The sequence below is a fragment of the Gymnoscopelus braueri genome (genome assembly GCF_963280865.1).
Source record: "Gymnoscopelus braueri genome assembly, chromosome: 13".
NCBI classification, from domain to species: domain Eukaryota; kingdom Metazoa; phylum Chordata; class Actinopteri; order Myctophiformes; family Myctophidae; genus Gymnoscopelus; species Gymnoscopelus braueri.
This window is the reverse complement of record NC_137615.1, coordinates 22,326,255-22,350,756: the sequence shown is the minus strand read 5'-3', so window position 1 is coordinate 22,350,756 and position 24,502 is coordinate 22,326,255. Positions and strand designations below refer to the sequence as shown.

The following is a 24,502-nucleotide window of genomic DNA, read 5'->3' as shown; positions in this document are numbered from 1 at the left end:
CAGTAGGCTATAGTAGGGATGGGAATATATACCATTTTATTGATAGCAATGTCATTAGTGATTCTGCTTATTGATCCAAATATGTATCGATTCCCTTATAGATTCCTGATAAATGTTCTTCTATGGTGCTTCCTGGTGCTTCCCTGTCTTCTATGGTGCTTCCTATGGTGCTTGGACTAATTCAACTAATTCTGACATTTATAATTCCTTTCTGATATTGTTTTGACCATTAAGGAGCATCTTGTCATTGAAATAGTCAATGCAATTTCTCAATAACTCAATTACTCAATAATTTTGTTCTTTCATTTTTCTTTTCAATAATGATTTGTTTTATTTATAACAAAAGACATACACATGAGATATATAACAATTATAAATATTCTCCTTTACATTTTATTGGGTGAGCAAATAAGAGTGATATAGACCTACAAAACAATATACAAATAAAATCGTAATTCAAAATCAAATTCCTCTCAAAGTGCACCATGTGTGTGCATGCAGGTTAGTTAGTGTGATGGACTTTTACAGGATGGATTTTCCATTTTTCCATGGCAGAATATGATGCATGGAACTCCAGCAGCACGGCACCCACATTGGCGAGTGTCACAGTTGCCTGAACACTTGCATACTGTGAGCAGACTTGGTGGTAAGGCCTTCAGACACTTTGATGGCAGGAGTGTACCAAAGTGCTCCTCCCATCCATGTTCCATTGGTGCTAGTCTTGCCTCGGGTTCCTTGGCTGTCACAACAGGTCGCAAGCCCTATGCACCAGAAAGGCACCTTGGATGTGGCCTCTGATCACACTACTTGTGGGAGGGAGAGCATCAATTCCAGCACTGGCACTGGTATGGTTTTCTACCCTGAGGTCATCAAATGTCTTAGCTGTTGTACTTGAACTACTCATGCAGTCATCTCCAGTCAGGATATGTACCTTGATCACTGTCTTGGCTAGTGGTGCTCCAAGATGAGAGACTGCTTGATGCAGTGGGAGGATGCGCCGCTTCTCACCAGTGCCATACTGCCGCCTTCATCCTCAGTGCTTGGAAGTACATATGGGGTGTAGTATAGCAGTAATGTGAAGGTGTGTGTGTCATTGGAGACTCTGACAACTCTCCTGCACTGTTTCACATGAACAGCCCTCTCCACATGCATTACCATGGGGCGGCAGTGGCTCAGGGGTAGAGTGGCCGGTTAGAGTGAACTGGAAACCGCAAGGTTCCCAGTTCGATCCCGGGCTCCCCCAGAGTTAGAGTCGAAGTGTCCTTGAGCAACACACTGAACCCCTAATTGCTCTTGATGAGCAGGTTGGTGCCTTGCATGGTTTCCTCCGCCATCGGTGTGTGAATGTGTGTGTGAATGGGTGAATGTAATGTACAATCTATGTAAAGCGCTTTGGATAGAAATGCTATATAAATGCACCATTTACCACCAGCCTTTTAGCCTCAGCACCAATGGCCGTCCTGGAACTTATGGCCTGCAAGTGTGTACGGACCTGCAAGCTTCCAGACTGTTCCTGCCTTGCCAACAAATTAAAGTGCACAGAAATGTGCAAGCTACAAACCTGCAGCAATCAGAAGGAAGAGGAGGAAGATGAAGTGGAACTGATTGATTATGATGATGATAATGATGACGATGACGAATACTGAAGAATTGATATTGGTATGACAGTTTGTTATGATGATGATGATGATGATGATCATTGATTAAAGTACCTCTCAAGCCTACTCCATAAACCGACTCTGTCACGGACCCTGTGGTCCACAGACTTGGACCTCCTCTCTGTCCCCAAGGCAAACAAGCAAACCTGGTTTCAAACCTTGTTCTGAACCTTGTTCTGAACCTTGTTCTGAAGGCTCTGTCGGGGACAGAGCCTTCAGCCTTCAGCCTTGTTTGTTGTTTTGTTTGTTAGTTTTTCTGTTGGTTGTTCATTGTTTTTGAAAGGCGCTATATAAATTCAAGCTACTATTATTATTATTATTATTATTATTAAAGTGAATGAAAGAGAGAAAAGTATTGATTTTTTTCCTCTGTATCACATGTTCTGTTCAAAAACAGTGGCACGCTTTCTTCATTATTTTAATATATGGTTAGTGTCTTTGAAGACTGATAACTGTGACTAAGCTACCACTTGGGAAAGGCCATCATGATCAAATATCATCTAGGGATATAGACCTATTCAAAATACAAAACTAGAATTTGCAAATGTTGCACTTGAGTGCCCCCGATTAGTGAAAATGCTGTTCACATCGTATCACAACGTGAGGTGTTGTGAGCTTGTAGACATGCCATTTGCTCAATATTTGCCCCAGAATAGGCATGCTAGGGTTCATGTGGTTAAATAAGTGAATGAAAGAGATTGAATAATGTTTTTTTTCCTCTGTATGACATGTTCTATTCAAAAAAGGATTTTTTCATTCTTTGGATCTATGGTTGGTGTCATTGAAGGCTGATAACTGGGACTAAGCTACTACTTGGGAAGGGCTATCATGTTGAAATATTATCTAGGGATATAGACCTTTTCAAAATACCAAACTAGATACCAAATTTGCCACCTTGAGTGTCCCTGATCAGTGAAAAATCTGGCCTGTGCCCATGGACTATATTGTGTAACAAAAGAATTGATAAGCTTGAATGTATGGGGCCTGCCCATGTATACAATGTCCATTCACAGAGTTAACAATTCCACTTCTCCAACAATTCCGGTTCTCGATTCCCATCCCCACCGCTGTCTCCCATAAACTCGACACACACGGGTGTGTAGATACCTCAGGCAAATGTACCATGGTGTAGGTAGGCTACTGCCCATATCAAGAAGTGCACAGCCCACAACATCCTCTTCATCATTCACATCTGGCGACATTAAAGCATAATCAATTAATATAAATGGACAGCATATGAAAACAAATCCCAGCCGTGCAAAGGATGTAGAGAATATTGAACTGTTGTTTAGGTTGTTGAGAGACATTTGCAGAGAAAGCATGGATGCTGTCACACAGAACAACTTGTTCTGCAATGGATTATTAGTTTGTGAATAGAAATATGAAGAAGGGATTTGAGTTGCATTGAAAGACAAAACCTGCAAAATCTCTTATATACATGCTAGTGTACACACACACACACACACACACACACACACACACACACACACACACACACACACACACACACACACACACACACACACCTTTCTCAAACTGTATAATAATGAACTTAGGTTGATTCTCTCAGTAGCTCTCAGTAGCATGAGTTTCACTATGGAAACAGCCCTCTTTTCATTTACATCACGCGAGGTCTGCCCTCTAGTGGATTCTTTTCAACATCACAACTCACATTAATCATTTTTATTAGGGCTATTATATTCCATGTTTCTGCACAGAATCACACATTTCTTAGATTTCTATTAATTTGCAAGCTGTTGTTTGAGCAGGTTGGCAATGTAGAATTCAGACTTTTGAAATTATGAATAAGGAGAACACTTTAAAGTAAAACTAATTTTCCTCATCCACTATTCTTTAAAGTATGACTTTTTATGACCATATAGTATGGTGTATTTGTAGTATATTATGGCTTATTTTCGACGACAGTGCACTATATAGTATGATGTTAAACCATGCAAAAAGGTCATACTATAGTATGATGTTAAACCATGTAAAAAGGTCATACTATAGTATGATGTTAGTTAAACCATAACAAGTCATAGTAGTAAGGTCATACTATACTATTAGTATGACATTTCTACATAGAGAAGACAGGGAAGCACCATAGAAGACACAGAAGCACCATAGGAAGCACCATAGAAGGCAGGGAAGAAGCATAGGAAGCGCCACAGAAGACAGGGAAGCACCATAAGAAGCACCATAGATGACAGGGAACCACCATAGGAAGCACCATAGATGATAGGGAAGCACCATAGGAAGCACCATAGAAGACAAGAAAGCACCATGGGAAGCACCCACGCTGGACAAGACCTAGCTGGTTGAGTGTCTAAAAATAAATTATAAAGGAAATTATGTTGACGCTTTACAAATCTGTCTATATTCTCTGTGAATGAAGTGTTGTGATTGGTCGAAAAAGATCGTTTCCGGAGGACATACATAATGACGGAAGTCCCACCCCTGTAGACACACAGGCTGGGAACGAGGCTAGGAAGACAGGGAAGCACCATAGAAGACAGGCAAGCACCATAGGAAGCACCATAGAAGACAGAGAAGCACCATAGGAAGCACCATAGATGACAGAGAAGCACCATAGGAAGCACCATGAAGCACCATAGGAAGCACCATAGATGACAGGGAGGCACCATACGAAGCACCATAGATGGTAACCGGGAGGCTCGCCCCAAAACACACTCGCCCTAATTTTTTCAGTGGGCCGCTTGCCCCGAGCGGTTCTTGTATTATTGTCTTAGTTTTACTGAGGATAAGATTAGGAATACGTTTAAGGTTAGGCATAGTTTTACTGATGTTAAGTTTAGAATAAGGTTAGGTTTAAGCATAGTTTTACCGAGGTTACGTTTAGGAATAGCTGGTGGCGACCGGTCCGAAGTCGTCGGATCTGACCCGGGGCGAGCCTGTTTTGGGGCGAGCGTTCTTGTATTCCCATAGATGACAGGGAGGCACCATAGGAAGCACCATAGAAGACAGGTAAGCACCATAGGAAGCCCTGGACATACTATAGTATGATGTTAAACCATGTAAAAAGGTCATACCATACTAGTATGATGTTAAACCATGTAAAAAGGTCATACCATACTAGTATGATGTTAAACCATGTAAAAAGGTCATAGTATAGTATGATGTTAAACAAAGTAAAACAGTCATACTACAGTATAGTATGATGTTAAATCATGTAAAAAGGTCAAACTATATAGTATAGTATGATTTACAACCATGTAAAAAGGTCAAACTATATAGTATAGTATGATTTACAACCATGTAAAAAGTTCATACTATATATAGTATGATGTTAAACCACGTAAAAAGGTCACACTATAGTATGATGTTAAACCATGTGAAAATGTCATAATAGTGTGATGTTAAACCATGTACAAATGTCATAGTATGGCGTTAATCCATGTAAAAAGGCCATACCATACTATATGTTAAACCATGTAAAAATGTAATACTAATATGGCCTATTTTTGATGACATAGTAAAGCATGGCCTACTTTTACAACATGGCTCTTTAGGAAGCGAGCTGGGTATAAATGGGTCTGTGTGTTTGCCTGTCCAAGGATAATCTTGCAAACCGCTGGACCGAACGGCAAAATGTTTGTGTATGCTCCGGCCAGGGCTCTACTACCCTTGGCCTGAGCATGTGGAGCAGCATGTCGAGGTTGCTGGGGTTGGAGCACCGCAAACCCTCACCTTCGGCCCCCATTCCAGTCTCCACAAAATTACAGTTAAAAATGTCATGCTCGGCCCGGACCGCTGCTCAATGTAGCCTGACAGCGTGTCGCGGGTTCGAGTCCCGAGCCCGACGGCCTTTACTGCGTGTCATTCCCTGTGTCTCTCTCCCAGTTTCCTGTCTCTCTTCACTAATACTATCCAATAAAGGCAGAAAAAGACAAAAACAATATCTGTAAAAAATAAATAAATAAATGTCATGCTCTTTTTCTTTTTCACTATAATCTAAATAATATCGATTTCAAAATGTACATTAGCATCACACCCTCCACTATATTCAACAGCATTCACATATATTAAGCAATGAGTATCAATTAGTATCTGTTTGGAACCTACTTTCTCATGTAAAACCTAGATCTATTTAGGAAATAGTCAGGAAAAAAGTATATAAATATCTAAGATATCTTTTACAAATAATTTAGCATATTTTTAAAGAGTCAAATTGACTTCACGATCAATCATCATACACATTAAATGAAACTGCTTCTGAGCTACCCAAAGACACTAAACTACCTAACCCAGCAAAACTTTACACCAATGTGAACCAGCCAATTATGGGCAGCAGGGCAAGGGTGGCATTTCTTCATTAGGCATCTGTCAGCCCGCTGTAGACAGAGATAAGCAGTATTTTAAATACGTATTTGAAATACTTTTATGTATTTTGGAATTTATTAGATTAGTAATTTGTTAGTAATTTGTATCAAGATACTTTCAGATCTTGTATTTTCTGTATTTTAAATACATAAAATACATTGTTGTCCTTTTATTCTCAAATTGACGCATTTTTTACATTTACAAAAACAAACAACACACACATACTGTACATATCACACACACACACACGCGCGCACACACACACACACACACACACACACACACAAACACACACACAAAGAGAGAGAGAGAGAGAGAGAGAGAGAGAGAGAGAGAGAGAGAGAGAGAGATTTGTTTTCCAGGGAAACACTGCTGTGAACATAGACTTTATTCATTTCATATAAAAACAACAAGAAAATACTTTCAAAACTTGAACAGGTGCTTTGTTTAATCTTCACAGGGATTAGACCCCCACCCCACCTCAACCCCACCCCACCCCACCCCTTCCCACACACTTCAACAAAAATAATCTCACTGGGAATCTACTGTAGCCAACCAGGGCTGGACACATCATCCATAGACAGTTCTATCTCATAACTCGCATCCAGCTGACAACTGCAAAATATGGAGAAAGGCTTGTACAGTAAGCCACCAGCAGAGGACAGGGTGAGCCTAGGACATGTCACTATCACTGCCCTGCACGTCACTCCTCCCACCCTTCTCTCTGCCAAACCCCCCATTCCTCATATGTGCATAACACCCCCCCCCCTCTCTCTCTCTTTTCCTTTTCTCCTTGTAGTGTTTTTTCCCCCCCCTTCCTAACCCCTAACGGCCCTGAGCCCTCCTTCTCTCTGATTGGTTCCAGACGTGCCACTGAGCTCTTCTTGCCGACTCAACATTCCACAGCTGGAGGCTGCACACACACAGACACAGACACACACACACACAAAAGACGTACGCGCACGCACACGTATGTCCCCCTCTCTCATTCCTCCGTTTTTCATAGAGACATGCCTATGTGCTATCGTCAATGTACAATGGTGTCGTGCAGAGAAAGTAGCCGATCTGCAAGCATCGGCACTGTGTTGTGAGCTTGTAGATTGGCTATTTTCTGTGCCCGACACCGTAGTACGACCAAGTATAAACAAGCTTCAGTGAAACAGAGCGTCAGACTGAAAGCATTCCTCTGAGGAGTACAGAAATTCACTCACAAGCAGGAACGTTTGGATGAGGAATGTATGAGGAAGGTACGGAGAGAGGAAAAAGAAAACTTTTCTCCCTCTCTAAAATCCAGTTACTGTTCTGCCTGTATTCAACAAAAGTCAAAATCCTGAATGACACACAAAAGTATAGGCTATGGAGGTTTCTAATGAGAAAGAGTGAATTAACTTTTACGTTGATTAAAGATTCTTTCAAGATTCTCACATGAACAACTATTTCCTTCATTCACAAGAAGGATGTTTTCCTTTGCAAGGCAGTGAGTAGGTTAGTTGCACTGTTGGCACAATAGGTCAAATAAGAGGGTGAATTTTCACATATCTTTACCAGTCAAACTTAACAAAATCCTGCATCATTAAAAAAAAAGAGTAACCTTAATAATGCGTACAGACAAGTGAATGACATTATAAAGATAATGAAACAGCTGTAAATCATGGTATCAAGTGCCAAAAACAAACATTCAGAGTTCAATGCATATAAACACGCAGGCAAATGGCGGCCAGTAAAAATGCTGAATCGATGCTACTGATGGTATCAAACTTTGAAATCACGAAAGCGACAAACATTGTACCTTGTTAATGATGTCTATGGACAAGGGAATCATTTACCCGAAATAATGTTGAAACAGCTCAAGATAACTGAAAGTGCTAAATACATACACAGAGCCTTTCCCAAAAGTCAATCGTATATTTAACAACCGCGCTCAACTCTTACTATGTGCGGAAATGTAGTGTACTGCCGTACTTTGTCACCGTAGTCTTTGGGACATTTTCTAAGTCCCTGTCACCTTCCACACATTCACATTTGGACTTCATCCTCTTCTGGTTCTCACACAGCTGGTGCTGACGTGTCAGATCAGAGAGGGGAGAGGCAGACTCACAAAGGGCTATAGTGTATGCATCAGCATCAACAGTCCTCTACAGCTGCACAGACAATGAAGGCAAATTAATCCATATCAATAAAAATGAACAAAATGAACAGAAGTTCATTTTGAAAAAAATACTGTCACGGTGCAAAATAAAAATACAAATAAAGAATACATTTGGTTCTGTGTGTGGATATTTTGAGACAGAAGAATGGCTTCAGTTAAAATGTGTTGTTTTGTATTATGACTTTTCTGATCTGTTTTAAATACAAATAAGAAAAGAAATGAGATGGTGAAGCTACACCATACGCAAAATGGACTTTGGCACATCAGCAGACAGCTGGGACACCTTTCAACACGCAATCAACAATGAACTTTTCCAGCTGCACCCCACAGAGCTCCCATTACATCCATGAATGGGCTTCATGAAGCCCTTTTAGGAAAAGGATGTCTAAGGGAATGGATTCCGTTTTGTCCTCATAGAACTGTTGAGTCTTGGCAAGCACAGATTGTGACGGTGGGGACTCACCATACAGTTGGACTGACAGCCGCTGTGCTCTACACAGCCCTTCAGCATCTTACAAATATTTTTATTTTTCATAAAAAGGGACAAAAATAAAAGCTAAAAGTCACAATCTGAGTCAGCACACTGAAATCAGTCTCTTTTGGGGCCAGGCTGGTCCCAGGTCAGTCTAGGGTGGGCTGTGCTACTCTTGTTGCTCATTCAGCTCCATGTCGGACACCAGGATGTTTTTCTCTGCCTGCTCAGCTGGGTTGGAGTTACTGCGGCTATAGCGGGCCCCCTCATAAGACCCCCGGGACCCGACACCTCGCCGGCGGTACAGGTAGATCACTGCCACGATCAACATCAACAGAAGCAGCGCTGTCACCGCGATGACAATCAGAGTGGGAAGGTGGTTTGGGTCTCCTGGGTGAAGACAGAATAAGGTTTAGGATTGGTATAAACATTACCATTCAATGATGCCAACACATAACTAGTGAGCAGAGTAGTAACAACAACTTACCAGTTACTGCTGAAATATCAGCACCTGAAAGAAGAAAACAAACGAATGATTAGTATAACACAGACCTGTATATAATTTGAGACTTCTTCTAAACATGCACATAATCCTTACAATTGTTGATGGTGCTATCAAGACCCAAAGCAATCCTACTTCAAAATCTCAATTTAACCTCATACTGTACATAAATTAAGCCTGGCTTTGCAGAGGATGCATTTGAACACACTAATGAATTAATGCAACATTCAGGCTTGCTTACTGCGTGGTCGTTTGCATATGACCCCGTGTGTGCGGTTCTTGCAGGAGCCCGGCTTCCACAGGCCAGTGTTGCTCTGGATCCAGAAGCAGGTATTGGCAGAAAGCATGCTGCTCAAGATGTCGTCCTGCACCTCCCAGTTGGTGAACGACAACTCTGAGTTCTCACTCCACACCAGATTGCTACCTACAGGACAGCACAGGATACCCAGTTTTTAGTTTTGTTATTAGTGTGGTTGCCCGAATGGGCAACCAGACTATAGTACTCTACCGACTTTCTAGATAAACTTTTTTCTTACTCGCTACTCCTCCCACAGTTTATTTTTCCCAATTTCGTGCCATATGTCATAATGACCGGCTTCACCGGGAATAGACTGCTTGTACTTTGCTAAGAGATTGGTTGCATAGTTTAATTGATATTGATTTATTAGTGCATTAAATTTCCCCATCCACTTTAATGGAAAAGTGAAAAAACTCAAATTCAAGTATTTTTTTCTCAGAAACCGTAAGAGCTAGAGTTACCAGATTTGGAGGGGAGGTTCATAGTTTATTGCCAAATTATTGAAACTAATATTACACCATTCGGCCTCATGGTGGCGCTATAACAGCCCACTTTACCTTTTGGCCTATAACTCTTGAACCGTAGGTCATAAAATCAACATTTCCTTTTCCCTGGATTCCTTGGGTCACGACGCATCTCCCCATATAGGCCACGCCCATTTGCGTCTGGATAGATTTTTTGATATTGAATTATTAGTGCATTAAATTTCCTAATCCACTTTAATGGGAATTGCAAAAACTCCCACTCAAGTATTTTTTTCTCGGAAACCGTAAGGGCTACAGTTACAAGACTTGGAGGGGAGGTTAATAGTTTATTGCAAAATTATTAAAAAAAGAATCACACCAGTCGGCCACATGGTGGCGCTATAACAGTAACAGCCCACTTTACCTTTTGACCTATAACTCTTGAACCGTAGGTCGTAGAATAAAAACAATTTTCCCCTGGATTCCTTGGGTCACGACGCAACTCCCCATATAGGCCACGCCCATTTCCGTCTGGGTAGATTTTCCGCCATTTTGAATTTTCTTCAAAACACACTTTTTGCTCCTTTTCCTACAAATCTTGTCCAAATCTCACACAAATCGGTACACGTCATCTATGGACCCATGCGATAAATATATCCAAACGGCATTTTGATAGTCCTTACCGTTCGTCCGTAATTGGCTTCCAAAGTTAGTGGGAGGGGCCCGTTTTACATTTTTACAAAAATGCCAAAAATCACGAACGAAACGTCCAATCGATCCCAAATTAGAATCACATGTCGAGGGTGGTTTACTCAACAAATCACCAAAAGCATTTCCACTTTGATCCATAGGGGGCGCCACAACTGCGCAAAACGTAACCGTTTGATGCAAAAACATGATTTTTGGGGGATCACTCCTCTCAAAATGAAAAGCAGGTGATCTCAGGAGTTACAGGACGATGTCATTGGTGGGAGGGGCCTATTTATTTAGTGGGAGGGGCCTATTTCTTAAAATCAAAATGCCATGTATCACGAACGCAGGATCCAATCGGCACCAAATTCGAATGGCACGTCGCGCGGCCTCCGACGGTATTCCTCCAAGCGTATTCCTCAAGTCCCGGCGGCGGCGACCCACGACTGGTGTCGGCGCAACCACACTCTGCAATTGCCCTGAATTGCGACGCGTCTAGTTTTGTGTTGTTTTGTTCGTTTTTTTCTTATTTGTTGGATAAAAGCGAGATAGGAAGCTGAGGGCAGACAGACATGCAACACAGGACTCCAACTGGATTCGAACTGGGGATAATGCACTGGTTCGGCTCATGGTGCACTCCCAAGTCCCAACACAGGATACCCACTAGCCATAGACTCAGTAGTCTCACAGTAGCCAGATGATTATAAAGACATCTAATGTCTGGGACACAACTATTGAAAAGTTGTTAAGGACTGCCACCAAAATAAATATGCGTGACAGACAGGCCTCCTTAGATCAACCACTGGCCAAACATCGACTTCCGTTACAGGCCAGCCAAACAGAGGCTTACCTGAATTTCTTTGGCAAAAACATGGACATGCTGACTGTTATTAAAACCCCCTGTTGCTGGAATTGATGACGTAAGATGGTGGGTTTGACCACATGAGACTACAGACTCAGTGACTATCAAGGCTCCATTCAGTCTGAATGGTTTGTCAGGTGGAATGGTTTGAGTCGATTTGAAATCAAATGTTTTCTGAAGTGTCCTGTACCTTTTAAGGCGATGCCCAGCCAAGCTCCATGTGCCTGTTCTGCATAGCTCTGAATGTGTTCCCATATAAATCCATTCTCCGTCTCGTCTAAGACAGAGAGCAGTTCTGCCCCAACTAGAGAGGAGAAAGAGACAAAGAGAAAAGTGGGGAGAGACAGAGAAAGAGACAGGGGGGGTCAGGGGACACAAAAACAGAGCAAATCTAGGCCAATTGAGTAAAAGTGACAAATAAAGTAAAATCCGGAGACACAGTACAAAGCAAAATCCTTACTGTGTATGGAGTAATAATGACAGTGCGGTGCACTCCAAAGTGAGCTTAATGAAACACTTCTATATTTAGACCTATTGATGTCAATGTTGTCTATGGCAGAGTTGGTCGAAAAGTGCTGCACTATGTCATTGCCGTTTAGGTCATGTACTTTTACAGCAGTATGTTTTTAGTTCCCAGGATCCCAATGTGAAAAGATATTTTGCCAGGGAGAAGAGTAAGAGAAGATTTGTGTTGTTAATATTTTTTTAAAAGAAAATAGCCAATCTACAAGCTCACAACGTGTCACATCACGACACGTTGTGATCTTGTAGATTAGCTATTTTCGAATAGCTGAAGTATAAAAAACTAGTTAAAGTGGTTCAACTGATTTTGATGCTATATTAAGTCATTTTGCTGGGGACCCTCAGGAACCCCCCCTTGAGAGCTCCTGCTGTACAGTGTAATGAGCTACAAAGGTGAGGAGAGAGACTGAATCGAGTGTGATTAGGTGAAGTAAAGTGACTAGGTTACCTTTCCTACAGGATGAGTGTGCATCCTGCTGCAGCTTGAGATTCTGTAGGTTAAAGGCATAGCAGTGGTTTCTGAAGGGAACCCAGGACCAGTCACCTAGAGAGTGGGGACACTGTCCTGGGTAACTCCACTGGTGAACTGCAGGCTCTTCTGACAGGGGAGGATAGGACATAATTGTTGTAACAATTGTTTATTTACACTGTTAGACAGACGCAACCACGCTTGCACATGACATTTGCTTGCATATACCTGTACGCACAGTCACACACACACGCACGCACGCACGCACGCACACACACATACACACACACACACACACACACACACACACACACACACACAGGCACGCACACGCACGCACGTGTCCACTTACCTGAATCTATTTCACAGATAGCAGCCTCCAGTTTATCATCACAGGGTGTTGTAGTCCACTCTCCAGAAGTGGTCATGTGACCACATCCAGCCAGTAGATTGTGCTCCCCATCTTTCCAGTTAGAAAACACCACTTCTTCTTCCCCCAACCAGGTGAAGGTCCGCCCCTGAAAACCACACAGATACAGTACTGTAACACAGCACTAACAATCAATCTGGCATCCTTCTTTCTTGTGCCACTTCACCATTCAAGCCCCATATAACTAGTCATCCAACAAATATCTAAAATAGCTGATCTTCAAGCTCACAATGTATTGCTTGGCGACACATTGTGAGCTTGACGATCAGCTTTTTTTGCAGAATGTTTGCCTATTTATATTTTTGCCTATTAGGACATGCTATGAATAGGGATTCTAGGGTTCATGTTAAGCCATATATACTTAATATGTATATATACTGGGCACTTGGGTGGGCGCAGTGGTAAAGTAGCTCCCCACCACCACAGAGTCCGGGGGTTCGAATCCACCGTGGTGCATCCGGCTTTGTCTATACGAACACAATTGGCCGTGTGTTCAGGGGAGGGTGATATTTGTCAATACACGTTACTCCTAAGGGCTGGGCCTGCGGCGCCACCTGCAGGGAGTGTTGGGCGGGAGGAGTAGAGCATCCTCCTGGTGGGGGCTCCTCATTGGCAGGTGAGTCAGTCGGATACAACGGGTGTCACGGGTGGCAGTGACAACGCAGAAACAAATGTGTGTGGGGAACAAATAATTGGCATAACGACTAAATTGGGGAGAAAAGGGGAGTAAATAGACAAAAATAAGTATAATATACTATATAAAAAAAGCAAAAAGTATGGGTTAAAAGCAGATCTAAAAGGTCACTTTGAGCTTGTAAATCTGCTATTTTTGTTATTTTTGGAGGGAATTATTATTATTATTATTTTTATTGTATTTGAAGAAGATTTGAAATTTAGAAGTCCGCCATAGATATAGGGACGCCAGGGTTAATGTCGTTAAGTGTACTGTAAGATGAAAGAGATCAAAAAAAATCGCTCACCCCATAGTTGTACAGAGCAATCCAGGCGGAGCGGTGCAAGCTGTTCATCAGCAGGGTGAGGTAGCCCTGCTGGTACGGATCTTTCACCGTGGCCAGGGTCCCATTAAGAGATTCACACAGGTGGATCGCCCCCGTCCAATCCAGACGCTTCTGTACCACACGGTACGTCACTCTACCCAACTCCACAGGTTTGGAGAGGGAGGAGGGAATGAGGGCAGGTTCTGGGGTGAACGCTGAGTCTGAACAAACAGGAGAATTAGACACACGGGGAGAAAAGTTAATCCCCTGGACAGGCTTGTATATGTTCTGAGCTGTTGTAGCAGGAATTGCATCTGTGATAAGATTTTAAATCTCTCGTTGAGTTTATTTGCCAAATCTGAAGCAAAAAAATGGTTATTAAAAGAACCAGTGAGAACTGACTTAAAGCGCAATGACACCGTGGTAGAGGTTGAGTGGTTACCTTGACATGATGTAAGTCCAAATATTGGCGAGATATCTTGCTCCGTTGATCCATTGATTAGAAATTGATAATTCAAAAATAGTCTCCTCATTGACTTACATTGCACAGTAAAACAGCTCTGTCACTCTTTTAGCACATAAAAGTACTCAAACAAAGCAGATTCTGTCAGTACACCACAAAACCCAGTCTGTTTTAAACTTGTGAATTCCTGTTTACTGTTTGTGCCGGATTCCGCCGGGTCTTCTTCCTAATACAAATAGCAAAATCAACATGACGTTGACATTTTCTTTTAAAAGAAAATGCCGCACAGGGTTTTGTGATGTTGTATTGGCAGAATCTGCTTTGTTTGCACTCGTTTAAGTGCTAAAAGAATGTATTTGAGACCTGTATTTGACCCACAAGTCAATGAGGACAGTATTTTGGATCGTCAATTTCTAATCAGAGGAGCAACGGCGCAAGATATCTCACCAATATTTGGAGTTATATCACGGCAAGGTGTGTAGAAAAATGAGAAAGAAATTACTAACTTGTGCAGGTGTAAAAAAGGCCTGTAAAAACCAAGATAAAAACAACAAAATCACCTTGTTTCCTCTGACAGATAAAACCATGTTTCTCCATTTCGCAGGGACGAGAAGCCCACCTGCCGGTATTCCTCTGTGGGTTCCCGTGAACCATCACCACACAGTTCCCCTACACAGTGAGAGTGAGCCATCAGATCAGGATATTGGCGACACAAGCGCAATTCAACACACAAACACTTAACCACACAAACTCTAGCATCCTTATTCTGTTGCAAAAATGGCAAAAATTGCAGATTTACAAGCTCACAACAAGTCGGCATTCGCGATGAGTTGTGAGCTTACGGATCGTCTATTTTTGCCGGAGATTCGGTGTAGAGAGAAATACTAGCGGTCCTAGTATAGAGCCCTCCCTGGCGGACTCTGCTCAACTGGGTTTAAAGCACAATGACACTTTAGTAGAGGTTTGGGTTGTGTACTTACAGTACCTTGCATTGATATAACTCCAAATATTAGCATGATATCTTCAATAGTTGCTCCGTTGAGTAGAAATTTATATTACAAAAATCTGACTTACATTGCAAGGGGAAACAGCTCTCAAAATCACATAAACGAACACAAAGAAAGCTGATTCTGCCAATATATAACATCACAAAACATTTTACTTTTTTTTTTTACTATTTGAATATCTGGATCTGGATCCATGGATCCAGTCCGGGTCTTATTCCTAATTCAAATGGTAAAAAGAAGCTCACATTTTTATTGAACAAAAATGGCTTAATGGGCTTTGTGATGTTTCAATTGCTCTGTTTGTGTTCGTTAATGTGTTAAAAGAGAGCTGTGTCGCTGTGGAATATCAATTTCCAATCAACTATCGAAGATATCTCGCCAATATTTGGAGTTCACGGCAAGATAACTACATGAGCCAAACCTCTACCAAATCTCTACCATTTAAATGGTTAATGTGTGTGTGCTGACTGCTGACAGATAACAGGAATATTAATAGAAAGAGTTTGAGTGAGAGTGTGTACCGGGTTCTTGTTGTGGAGAGGTCCGCTGTTGTCCAGAGGCTCTCCTGGAGCCCAATTGGTATAGCTGAGCAGGCCAGGCTGGGCCCACTGGAAATGGCCTTTCGAGTCCGACGTCAGACCCACCCACAGGTCAGCGCTGATATTGTACAGCAGAGTGGTGACAAAGGCTGTGTGTGACAACATCAATAATATTATCAGTACGTGTGTGTGTGTGTGTGTGTGTGTGTGTGTGTGTGTGTGTGTGTGTGTGTGTGTGTGGTGTGTGTGTGTGTGTGTGTGTGTGTGTGTGTGTGTGTGTGTGTGTGTGTGTGAGTGCGTGCGTGCGTGCGTGCGTGCGTGCGTGCGTGCGTGCGTGCGTGCGTGCGTGCGTGCGTGCGTGCGTGCTAATGTGTTCATCTGTGGATGTGTGTATGAGTGTGTGTGTGTATGTGTGAATGCTGACGTGTTCATACTGTATGTGTGACTGTGTGTATGCGTGGCAAGCACGATTCTGTGTGTGTGTGTGTGTGTGTGTGTGTGTGTGTGTGTGTGTGTGTGTGTGTGTGTGTGTGTGTGTGTGTGTGTGTGTGTGTGTGTGTGTGTGTGTGTTATGCAGGCTGTAGTACCTTGCTCCAAATGATTGGGTACCACTGCCAGGACGCCTCCTTTTGTCTCACACATCAGCTTGGCTGCAGACCACGTAACCCTACTGGTTTCCTCCAGGCCATGAACTCTGAAACACTACACTCAACCCACACATTCAGAATCAAACACATTGTGCTATTATGAGATAAGCTGTGATACGTTGGGCAGTTGTAGTTTGGCTACTTTTGGTGGGCGACACGGGCGCGCAACTAAGCATAAATCCCCATCTGTGTCATTTTGAATTTTTGCGTTGGCTATTTAAAAATAGCAGATGTACAAGCTCACAGCGCGTCACTTCGTGCCGCGCTGCGAGCTTGTACATCTGCTGTTTTTGAACATTTTAGAAAAATCTTGAAAGTGCGAGAACTACTGATTTAGAAGGCATTTGTAGAATCGGCCTCAGGTCTTAACACCTTTACCGCCGGGCCCGTAGTTCTACGGGCCGTTAAATCCAACGGTTAAGCGCCGAGCCCGTAGTCCTACGGGCTGCGGTCTTTTCGCGCATGCGCGGTCCGGGTGCACTTTCGGAATTTTTTTGATCCACTTCCGTTTCCGGTTTGATGACAGGAAATAGAATTATTTGGGATCCGGTTTCGACGATCACGCCCGCTCCCATTCTACAGACGAAACTGAAACTCAATTCTCTTCCTGTAGTTTTTTCTCCTCGCATTTCACTGTTTAACGTAATCCGCTCTAACTACAGTCATGGAAGTCCGTTTGACATGCGGTCTTCACTGGGAGATACAGGGAGATCTCGCGGATGTAAACAGACCGTTCACGGCTCAATCTTAAGGATTTTAACAAGATCTATGGCGACATGAAAAAAACAAAAAAACAACAAAAACACCTTGGCACTGGTGAGTACATTATGAGATTAACCTCTGGCGGTGGATGTGTTAATGGGTTAAGAGCAAAATGGCTACTGTTTGAATAATGATCAATGATGAGTGAAGTGGTGTGTTTTAAACTAGGAAGGCCTACCTTATGCTGGTAGGAGGACCAGTCGGGAGGACATCCTGATGGGATCAGGGGTGAGGACGGCGTCGGCGGAATGGTCCCTGTGACGTTCACTCTCTTACAGACGTACGGCAGGTCTGCGTGACACTTCTGATCCGCCCAGTCCCCTATTATCGGAGTGAAACATTATAGTATCTTCATATCGGGCGTGGAGGTATTTGGTGTCTTTCATACAACAATTGCTAATGTGACAAATAAAAAGGCAGGCTTTGGCCTACCTTTGCTGGCGGACAGGAAGACACATTTGCGATCCCGGCTGAGTGCGTGAGGCCTCCCCAGGGCCCAGGACACGTAGTTGAGTACGGAGTGGTCCGACCAGCGGAAGCGGCCATCGTATGCGTATGTATGAAGTCCCAGCCACCAGTTGTCACCCTCTATCTTGGACATCTGCCATGGAGAGAGAGCTATGGACAATTACTTCTGGCCCACAGCTACTAAGACATGTAAATGTTAGGAGATAGTTGGCATATGCAGGCCATTGGGTGAGTAATGTACTTTATTATGTGTATTTTATATGCAATAAACAACCATAATATTCAAAGAACAATAGTCTGAATCAGTAAATCTGCTCTGTGCCAGTAGGATCAGTGGCAAAGCCTACAGACAAAGGAGCTAAACATCACTGTATTGCCCAGCATTACTTGCGGGTATAATGAACTGTGAATGAATGAATGAATGTTAGTCGTGAATGTGTTGAGTACCTTGCGCAAAGTGTTGGTAAGGAAGGTCTCCTCTTCCACTGAGTGGACAGAGGCCAGTGAGGCTTCAAACCAGGAGCAGATCCTCTGGGCTTGGTCCCACGTGGAGCGGTGGTCAAAGAATTTGTACTCTGCCTCCTCAAAGCCAATCCACTCTGGAGAAGTGGACACTGCAAGAGGACAAAAAAAGAATGCATTTAGGGAGTGTTGTTTGTTTCCTTCTGTGAAGCCCCTGGAGACTGTAACAGTGACGGAGGGCTGTACAAGTAAAGTTGAGTTGAGCCGTGTGTTTGAAAAGCTTTGGTTGGCAGACTGACCTTCAGTGGTCTCTGGCTCTTTGGCCACGCTACCTGAAAACATAAACATCATACAGTATTTGTTACATGAATAATTCAGGAGGGTTCAAACGGCACGCTTTGCATTACTGAAATCTATAGCCAAAACTAATACAGTTCCTGCAGCAAGTGGTTCTTTCCTTCAATGTTTTAGCCATTTGCACTCCATGGTCAGTTTGGTCACGGTACACTGTATGCCCCTGGTGTAATTTAGTGACATTTTACCTCTGGGGATCTTGCAGATCCAGTCCAACTCAGAGTCACAGTGCATGGCCAACCAGGTCATTGTACCCAGATCGGCTGCAGCGCACTGGCGGATGTTGTAGTTGTAGCGCCCAAAGTTCTGGTATGTGTACTACAAAACCGAGAAAAATGAATGAGGACTCAACAAAAACAGCTGTATTTAACAAATGGATCCTTTTATAAGCACTCTAGATGAAAAATGTATCAAATGATGATGTAGTGGCAAACAATTCAATAATTCACTCAAGCATGCATGTGAATGTAATGCGAGCAGACTCACTGCCAGTCCGTCGCTCCATTTCCAGCTGCCATTGTCCACGGGGTTCCTGCGGTTCAGGCCGATCCAGAACCAGTGCTGCTCATGATCTTCCGATCTGCAGGGCCAGGCATCATCATCATCATCATCATCTTCACCAACATCATGATTTTCATTATTGTCATCTCTCTCCACATATTGTGCATATTGTCGCTGTCGGGCGTTAACCTCTTATTTCCAAAACCGCTCCTTTTATTACGATTTTAACCCATTAACACATTGACCGCCAGAGGTTAATCTCATAATGTACTCACCAGTGCCAACGTTTTATTGTTGTTTTTTGTTTTTTTCACGTCGCCATAGATCTTGTTAAAATCCTTAAGATTGAGCTGTACACGGTCTGTTTACATCGGCGACATCTCCCTGCGTGTACCAGTCCAAACCACGTGTCAAACTGAGCCGCCATGTTTGAGTTCTGACCGTTTAAGTTAACATGGGAAATGCGAGGATGAAAAACTACATGTTTACAGGGGCTTTTACAGGGCTTTTTGTGTACGACTTAGAATGGAGGCAGACGGGAAACAAAAAACGGGATCGCACTTCCGGTCGACATCGGGTGGTGTTACACTGAAAATGTGTTAAGACCTGGAACGCATCTCTGTCACTTTAGATTTCTGTGGCTATTCAAAAATAGCAGATATACAAGCTCATAGCGCGGCACCGAGTGCCGCGCTATGAGCTTGTAGATCTGCTATTTTTGAAAAATCGTGAAAAAAAAACAAACATATTTTTTTCCGATTTTTTTTGTAGGATTTTGAAAATGTTTAGAAGCGGCCTCAGGTCTTAATGGGTTAAAAAGTTAATATGAAATAGTGAAAATAGCCGATCTACAAGCGTTCTATATTTTCACTACTTTTGCGCTACACTCTTGCATGACAAAGTAGGGCATTCATTTACGAAAAAACATAAAAAGTTGAAATATGGAGATACAGAGTTTCTGCCCGACGGCAACGATATCCAGTCAGGTGTATACCCACCCAAATTTCTCATGGAGGACCTTCAGGACAAACTGCTCCTCCTCAGGGCCACTGATGCTGAGCAGGTTGGCCCCGTGTCTTTGGCAGAACAGATGAGCCTGCAGCCAGCTGAGCTTCTGTTCCAGTTGAAATACCTACACAGTAATGAATGGGCGATAAAATATAGCTTAATAACCAAATGCAAATTAAACGAACACAAAAACAACTATAATTAGTGCTGCGGAAGCTGCCACTACAGAAACTACTGCTGCCTATTATTGTAACTAATACAAATAATAAATTACACTTTTTATAGTACTTAAAATACAAAGTGCTGCATAATGAAAGCAACGGAACACTAATATTACAAACCGTCAGCTATAATAATGGAAATACTTGCACTGTTGATTCAAGCTTGCTTGGCACAGCAGGAATAGCAACAGAATATACAGTATACTAATACTATTGTTACCATAACATTATAATATACATATATTATACATAAGGAATAACAAGATTATAGAGATTTCTCAAGATCTGTGTGTGTGTGTGTGTGTGTGTGTGTGTGTGTGTGTGTGTGTGTGTGTGTGTGTGTGTGTGTGTGTGTGTGTGTGTGTGTGTGCGTGCGTGCGTGCGTGCGTGCGTGCGTGCGTGCGTGCGTGCGTGCGTGCGTGCGTGCGTGCGTGCGTGCGTGCGTGCGTGCGTGCGTGCGTGCGTGCGTGCGTGTGTGTGTGTGTGTGTGTGACACTGTACAGTATATAGATATAGACGTATGTTCTCCAAATGTGCAGGTAATGGAAAATGTGCTACAATTGTTGAGTTTTATAAATGGATGGCTTTTAAGGCCGTTAAAGTTGCGCATTGTGTACAAACTTTGAAGCCCAGGGGCCAACACAACTCTAGTGCTGAAATGTACCTTGTAACAGTGGCGCAGGTCACTGCTGCTCTTCCAGCTAGGGGGGCAGGAGCCAGTGAGGCTCGGGGTGGGTTGCGGGGCAGGAGGTTCAGGACTCAGTGATGTATCCTGGGTCTGACGGCAGATGAACTTGCCGCGCGACGACGCGCAGTCCCTCACCTCCCACAAACCTGTCGCGAAGCCCGTAGCCATGGAGACACAGCCAGTCTCAATTTGGACTGAAAGAGACATGGGGGAGGCATCCCATTAGCCAAATGGAAGGAGCCTGGACCGCAGACATTGGTGGAAATAGTAGACTTCATTGAGCCAAAGTCTGGTGGAAAAGTCCACCGGCCAAGTTGATAATTTTCCATTATATTGTTGAATGGTTAAATAGCTATTTTTCTATTACTTGTTTTCTATTAATGAATAATTGTTCCTCAACCCAATGTTTAATGAGAAAGTCCACTATAAAAAACAAACAGAATAATCTGCTCTGCCATAGTTTGTGCAGGGAGCAGAGGGTTCATAAGAGGGCTCACTGGTGACATCAATGCTCCTAACTGGATTTTGACTGCAGAATTTGACTTGACGTTCAGTCCTCGACCAAGCCTGTTTTTAACATCATGGAAATATCCGAATATCCGGAAATTGCATGATGGCCCTGATATTACACAAAGCATTTGCTCCCTTTTGCTGCCTTGTTAATGTGCTGCTGCAAAACATATTTGTTAAAGAAGAAAAATGTTTACAACTTCCCTAACATATTGGCCCACTTTAGTACAAAAAAGAAAAAGAAAAGAAACATCATCTCATGCTTCACTGGCTGACTTTAACCCCTGTAAACATTGGGATAACTGATGATTCCTCAGAAACACATATATCCAGCTAAGTAGGGCTGTTCCTGGGCCAAATCTGTATATAAGGACCTGCTTTTAAATTGCTATTTTTGGGTACAGATTTGCAAACAGGTGGGACTAATCTAGGGTATATATATATATTTGTTTTACTAAGGCGTTCAGCAACTGCTCTTCTTTAGAGTGGGTCTCACATTCTGTAGTCTGTACCTTGTGGGTCATAATATGTCACAGCACATCATTCTAACATAATACAGAAGAAAAAGCTATGCTAACCTGGCTGGTCTCGATTCCAGTTGGTGTAAGACACCTCATCCCCGCCGAGCCATTGGAAAGGCCCAGGACTGCCCTGGTTATGAAGGCCGATCCAGAAAGAGTCTCCAGAGCGACCAAACACCAGGCTGTTGGCGAAGGCCTGCTCAAACCTTCAAAGTTTAAAGGATTGTTTAGGACCAATGAATTTGACTAAAATAATGTCTGATCACTGAGAAGTACAAATGTGTTAATGGGTGTATCACATGCCTATTGGTAATGGCAACAAGTGCAGCTCCGCTATCTTCACAGGCCTTCTTGGCCTCATCAAATGTGACCTGGTCCTCTCCTACCCAGTAGCATGCTGGACTGTGCCACTTCCAGCCCTGTTGGGAGATGGAGAGGAGAGGAGAGGAGAGGAGAGGAGAGGAGAGGAGAGGGGAGGGGAGGGGAGAGGAGAGGAGAGGAGAGGAGAGGAGAGGAGAGGAGAGGAGAGGAGAGGAGTCAGACACTTTTGTCAAGATAAAAAATATTTTTTTGCATTGTATTTAGTGTTGTGGCTCTGCTTCCGTAATGCTCCAGAAAATCTATGACTCAGTAGGCTGTGTGTGTGTGTGTGTGTGTGTGTGTGTGTGTGTGTGTGTGTGTGTGTGTGTGTGTGTGTGTGTGTGTGTGTGTGTGTGTGTGTGTGTGTGTGTGTGTGTGCAAGCGCGCGCGCGTGCTTGTGTAACCTTCCTCCCTCACCCTGTAGCTAAAGCCCACGGTAATTCCTATGAAACCTGCCGGATTAAATGTGGTTTGAAGAAGTTCAATGCCATGAATAGTCTTTCAGAAAAAAAGAAAAGACAAAAGAAAACTGCAACGCAGTCAAAAACAAAATCGTCCACCTCATTTTTAAGTACCAACTTAAAAATCATCACAACGAAGAGTCAAGAGAACAAGTTTAGGCGCACACAGGCAAGTAGCCTGTGTGCGCCTAAACTTGCCTGCCCTTCTCCTAGCCGTTCACGTAGTGGTGGACATGTACAGACGAGGAATGCAGCGAACACTGCTATGAGAGGTGAGATTGTGTGTGTGTGTGTGTGTGTGTGTGTGTGTGTGTGTGTGTGTGTGTGTGTGTGTGTGTGTGTGTGTGTGTGTGTGTGTGTGTGCGTGTGCGTGTGCGTGGGAGAGAAAGAGAGAGAGAGCGAGAGAGGGAGAGGGAGAGGGAGAGAGAGAGAGAGAGAGAGAGAGAGAGAGAGCAAGAGCAAGAGAGAGAGAGAGAGAGAGAGAGAGAGAGCAAGAGCAAGAGACACAGCACACAGCTTTGGGTGAATCGGCCCCAACCTCAAGCTTTTTTGCACACTTTTCTTTGGCTACTGAGTCAACTGTGTTTGGCTGCCTGATAGAAGCCTCAAAGACTTCCAGCTGCTGCAGAGGATTGCTTTGTTGAAATTCATATGACCCCCTCTTAGCACTCTCTTCTCTTCCTGCCTCCTACTGCCTCACAGTGACAATGCAGAGTAAGGCATATACAACGTGTTGAGGACAGTGCGGTGACTCTAATAATCCATTGTCTTTATCAAAGGCGTGTCACATGTTTCCGTCAAGTGTTTCAGAGGGAGACTCAACCGCTCGAGGTGAAACCACTGCACCACATGGCCACAATGCCATACTGTGCAATGCCAACCGACCCCTATATCACATGACCACCCGGGATGCCCATACTCTCCAGGGAGAGAGGTATAGTTACATGACACTAAACAAACGTCCCGAACCACAAAGAGGCCATTGTTGAAAATAACAGCTGAGAAACGCAGTCAAATATAAATCAAAGCATAGCAAACATACAGGACTCACACCGACCTATATGACCCACACAGAAATCCATGCTCATGCATGCACACATGCATCAAGAGTAAAGACGCTTGTTGCTTAGATTAGAGAAAACCTATTTTCTGACCACTGATAACCCCTCGTGGGAGGCACAGATGAAAGATAAACATTCAGCCTTTGATGTATTTGGAACAAACACTTAGGCTGGCACTTGGATAGTGAACATTTTCACCAGTGTTCGGTCAAAAGCAGTAAGGCTGAACGTCAAATATGGAGAGTTACGTACTGTGAAATCACACATAGAGACTGATCTACCAGATGTGATTGGATTAAGCATGTGGGTAAAACCTGAGAGCATAAAAGGACAGTGCCCAAGTAAGTGTGTGTGTGTGTGTGTGTGTGTGTGTGTGTGTGTGTGTGTGTGTGTGTGTGTGTGTGTGTGTGTGTGTGTGTGTGTGTGTGTGTGTGTGTGTGTGTGTGTGTGTGTGTGTGTGTGTGTGTGTGTGTGTGTGTGTGTGTGTGTAAACAGATTCAAGTGAACGCAATGCGCGCTGCATTTCCTCAGGCTGTTTAAAGTGTACAGGGAGTTAAGGGGGGGAGGGGGTGTGTATGTCGGGGGTTAGGGTTGTCTGAGGCTGTGGTGTCTGC

General features: G+C 43.3%; 1 protein-coding gene across 2 annotated transcripts in view; it reads right to left on the bottom strand.

The window, feature by feature from the left end:
• Nucleotides 1-6,509: 6,509 nt before the first annotated feature.
• Nucleotides 6,510-24,502, bottom strand: part of mrc2 (mannose receptor, C-type 2) — a 42,252-nt gene continuing 24,259 nt past the window's right edge. Inside the window, exons 10-29 of one of the 2 annotated variants that reach the window (XM_080446574.1) lie at nt 22,310-22,425; nt 22,064-22,212; nt 20,952-21,169; nt 20,057-20,190; nt 19,044-19,137; nt 18,746-18,875; nt 18,503-18,535; nt 18,189-18,355; nt 17,706-17,874; nt 17,452-17,594; nt 16,452-16,566; nt 15,847-16,013; nt 14,879-14,987; nt 13,838-14,076; nt 12,780-12,945; nt 12,407-12,556; nt 11,627-11,740; nt 9,364-9,546; nt 9,108-9,131; nt 6,510-9,010 (exon numbers count right to left, since the gene is read on the bottom strand). In XM_080446574.1, coding sequence (XP_080302700.1) covers nt 8,790-9,010; nt 9,108-9,131; nt 9,364-9,546; nt 11,627-11,740; nt 12,407-12,556; nt 12,780-12,945; nt 13,838-14,076; nt 14,879-14,987; nt 15,847-16,013; nt 16,452-16,566; nt 17,452-17,594; nt 17,706-17,874; nt 18,189-18,355; nt 18,503-18,535; nt 18,746-18,875; nt 19,044-19,137; nt 20,057-20,190; nt 20,952-21,169; nt 22,064-22,212; nt 22,310-22,425 — 2,841 coding nt within the window. In that variant the 3' untranslated portion in view covers nt 6,510-8,789. The remainder of the gene's footprint in view (nt 9,011-9,107; nt 9,132-9,363; nt 9,547-11,626; nt 11,741-12,406; nt 12,557-12,779; nt 12,946-13,837; nt 14,077-14,878; nt 14,988-15,846; nt 16,014-16,451; nt 16,567-17,451; nt 17,595-17,705; nt 17,875-18,188; nt 18,356-18,502; nt 18,536-18,745; nt 18,876-19,043; nt 19,138-20,056; nt 20,191-20,951; nt 21,170-22,063; nt 22,213-22,309; nt 22,426-24,502) is intronic. The other variant, XM_080446575.1, reaches the window with a different exon arrangement.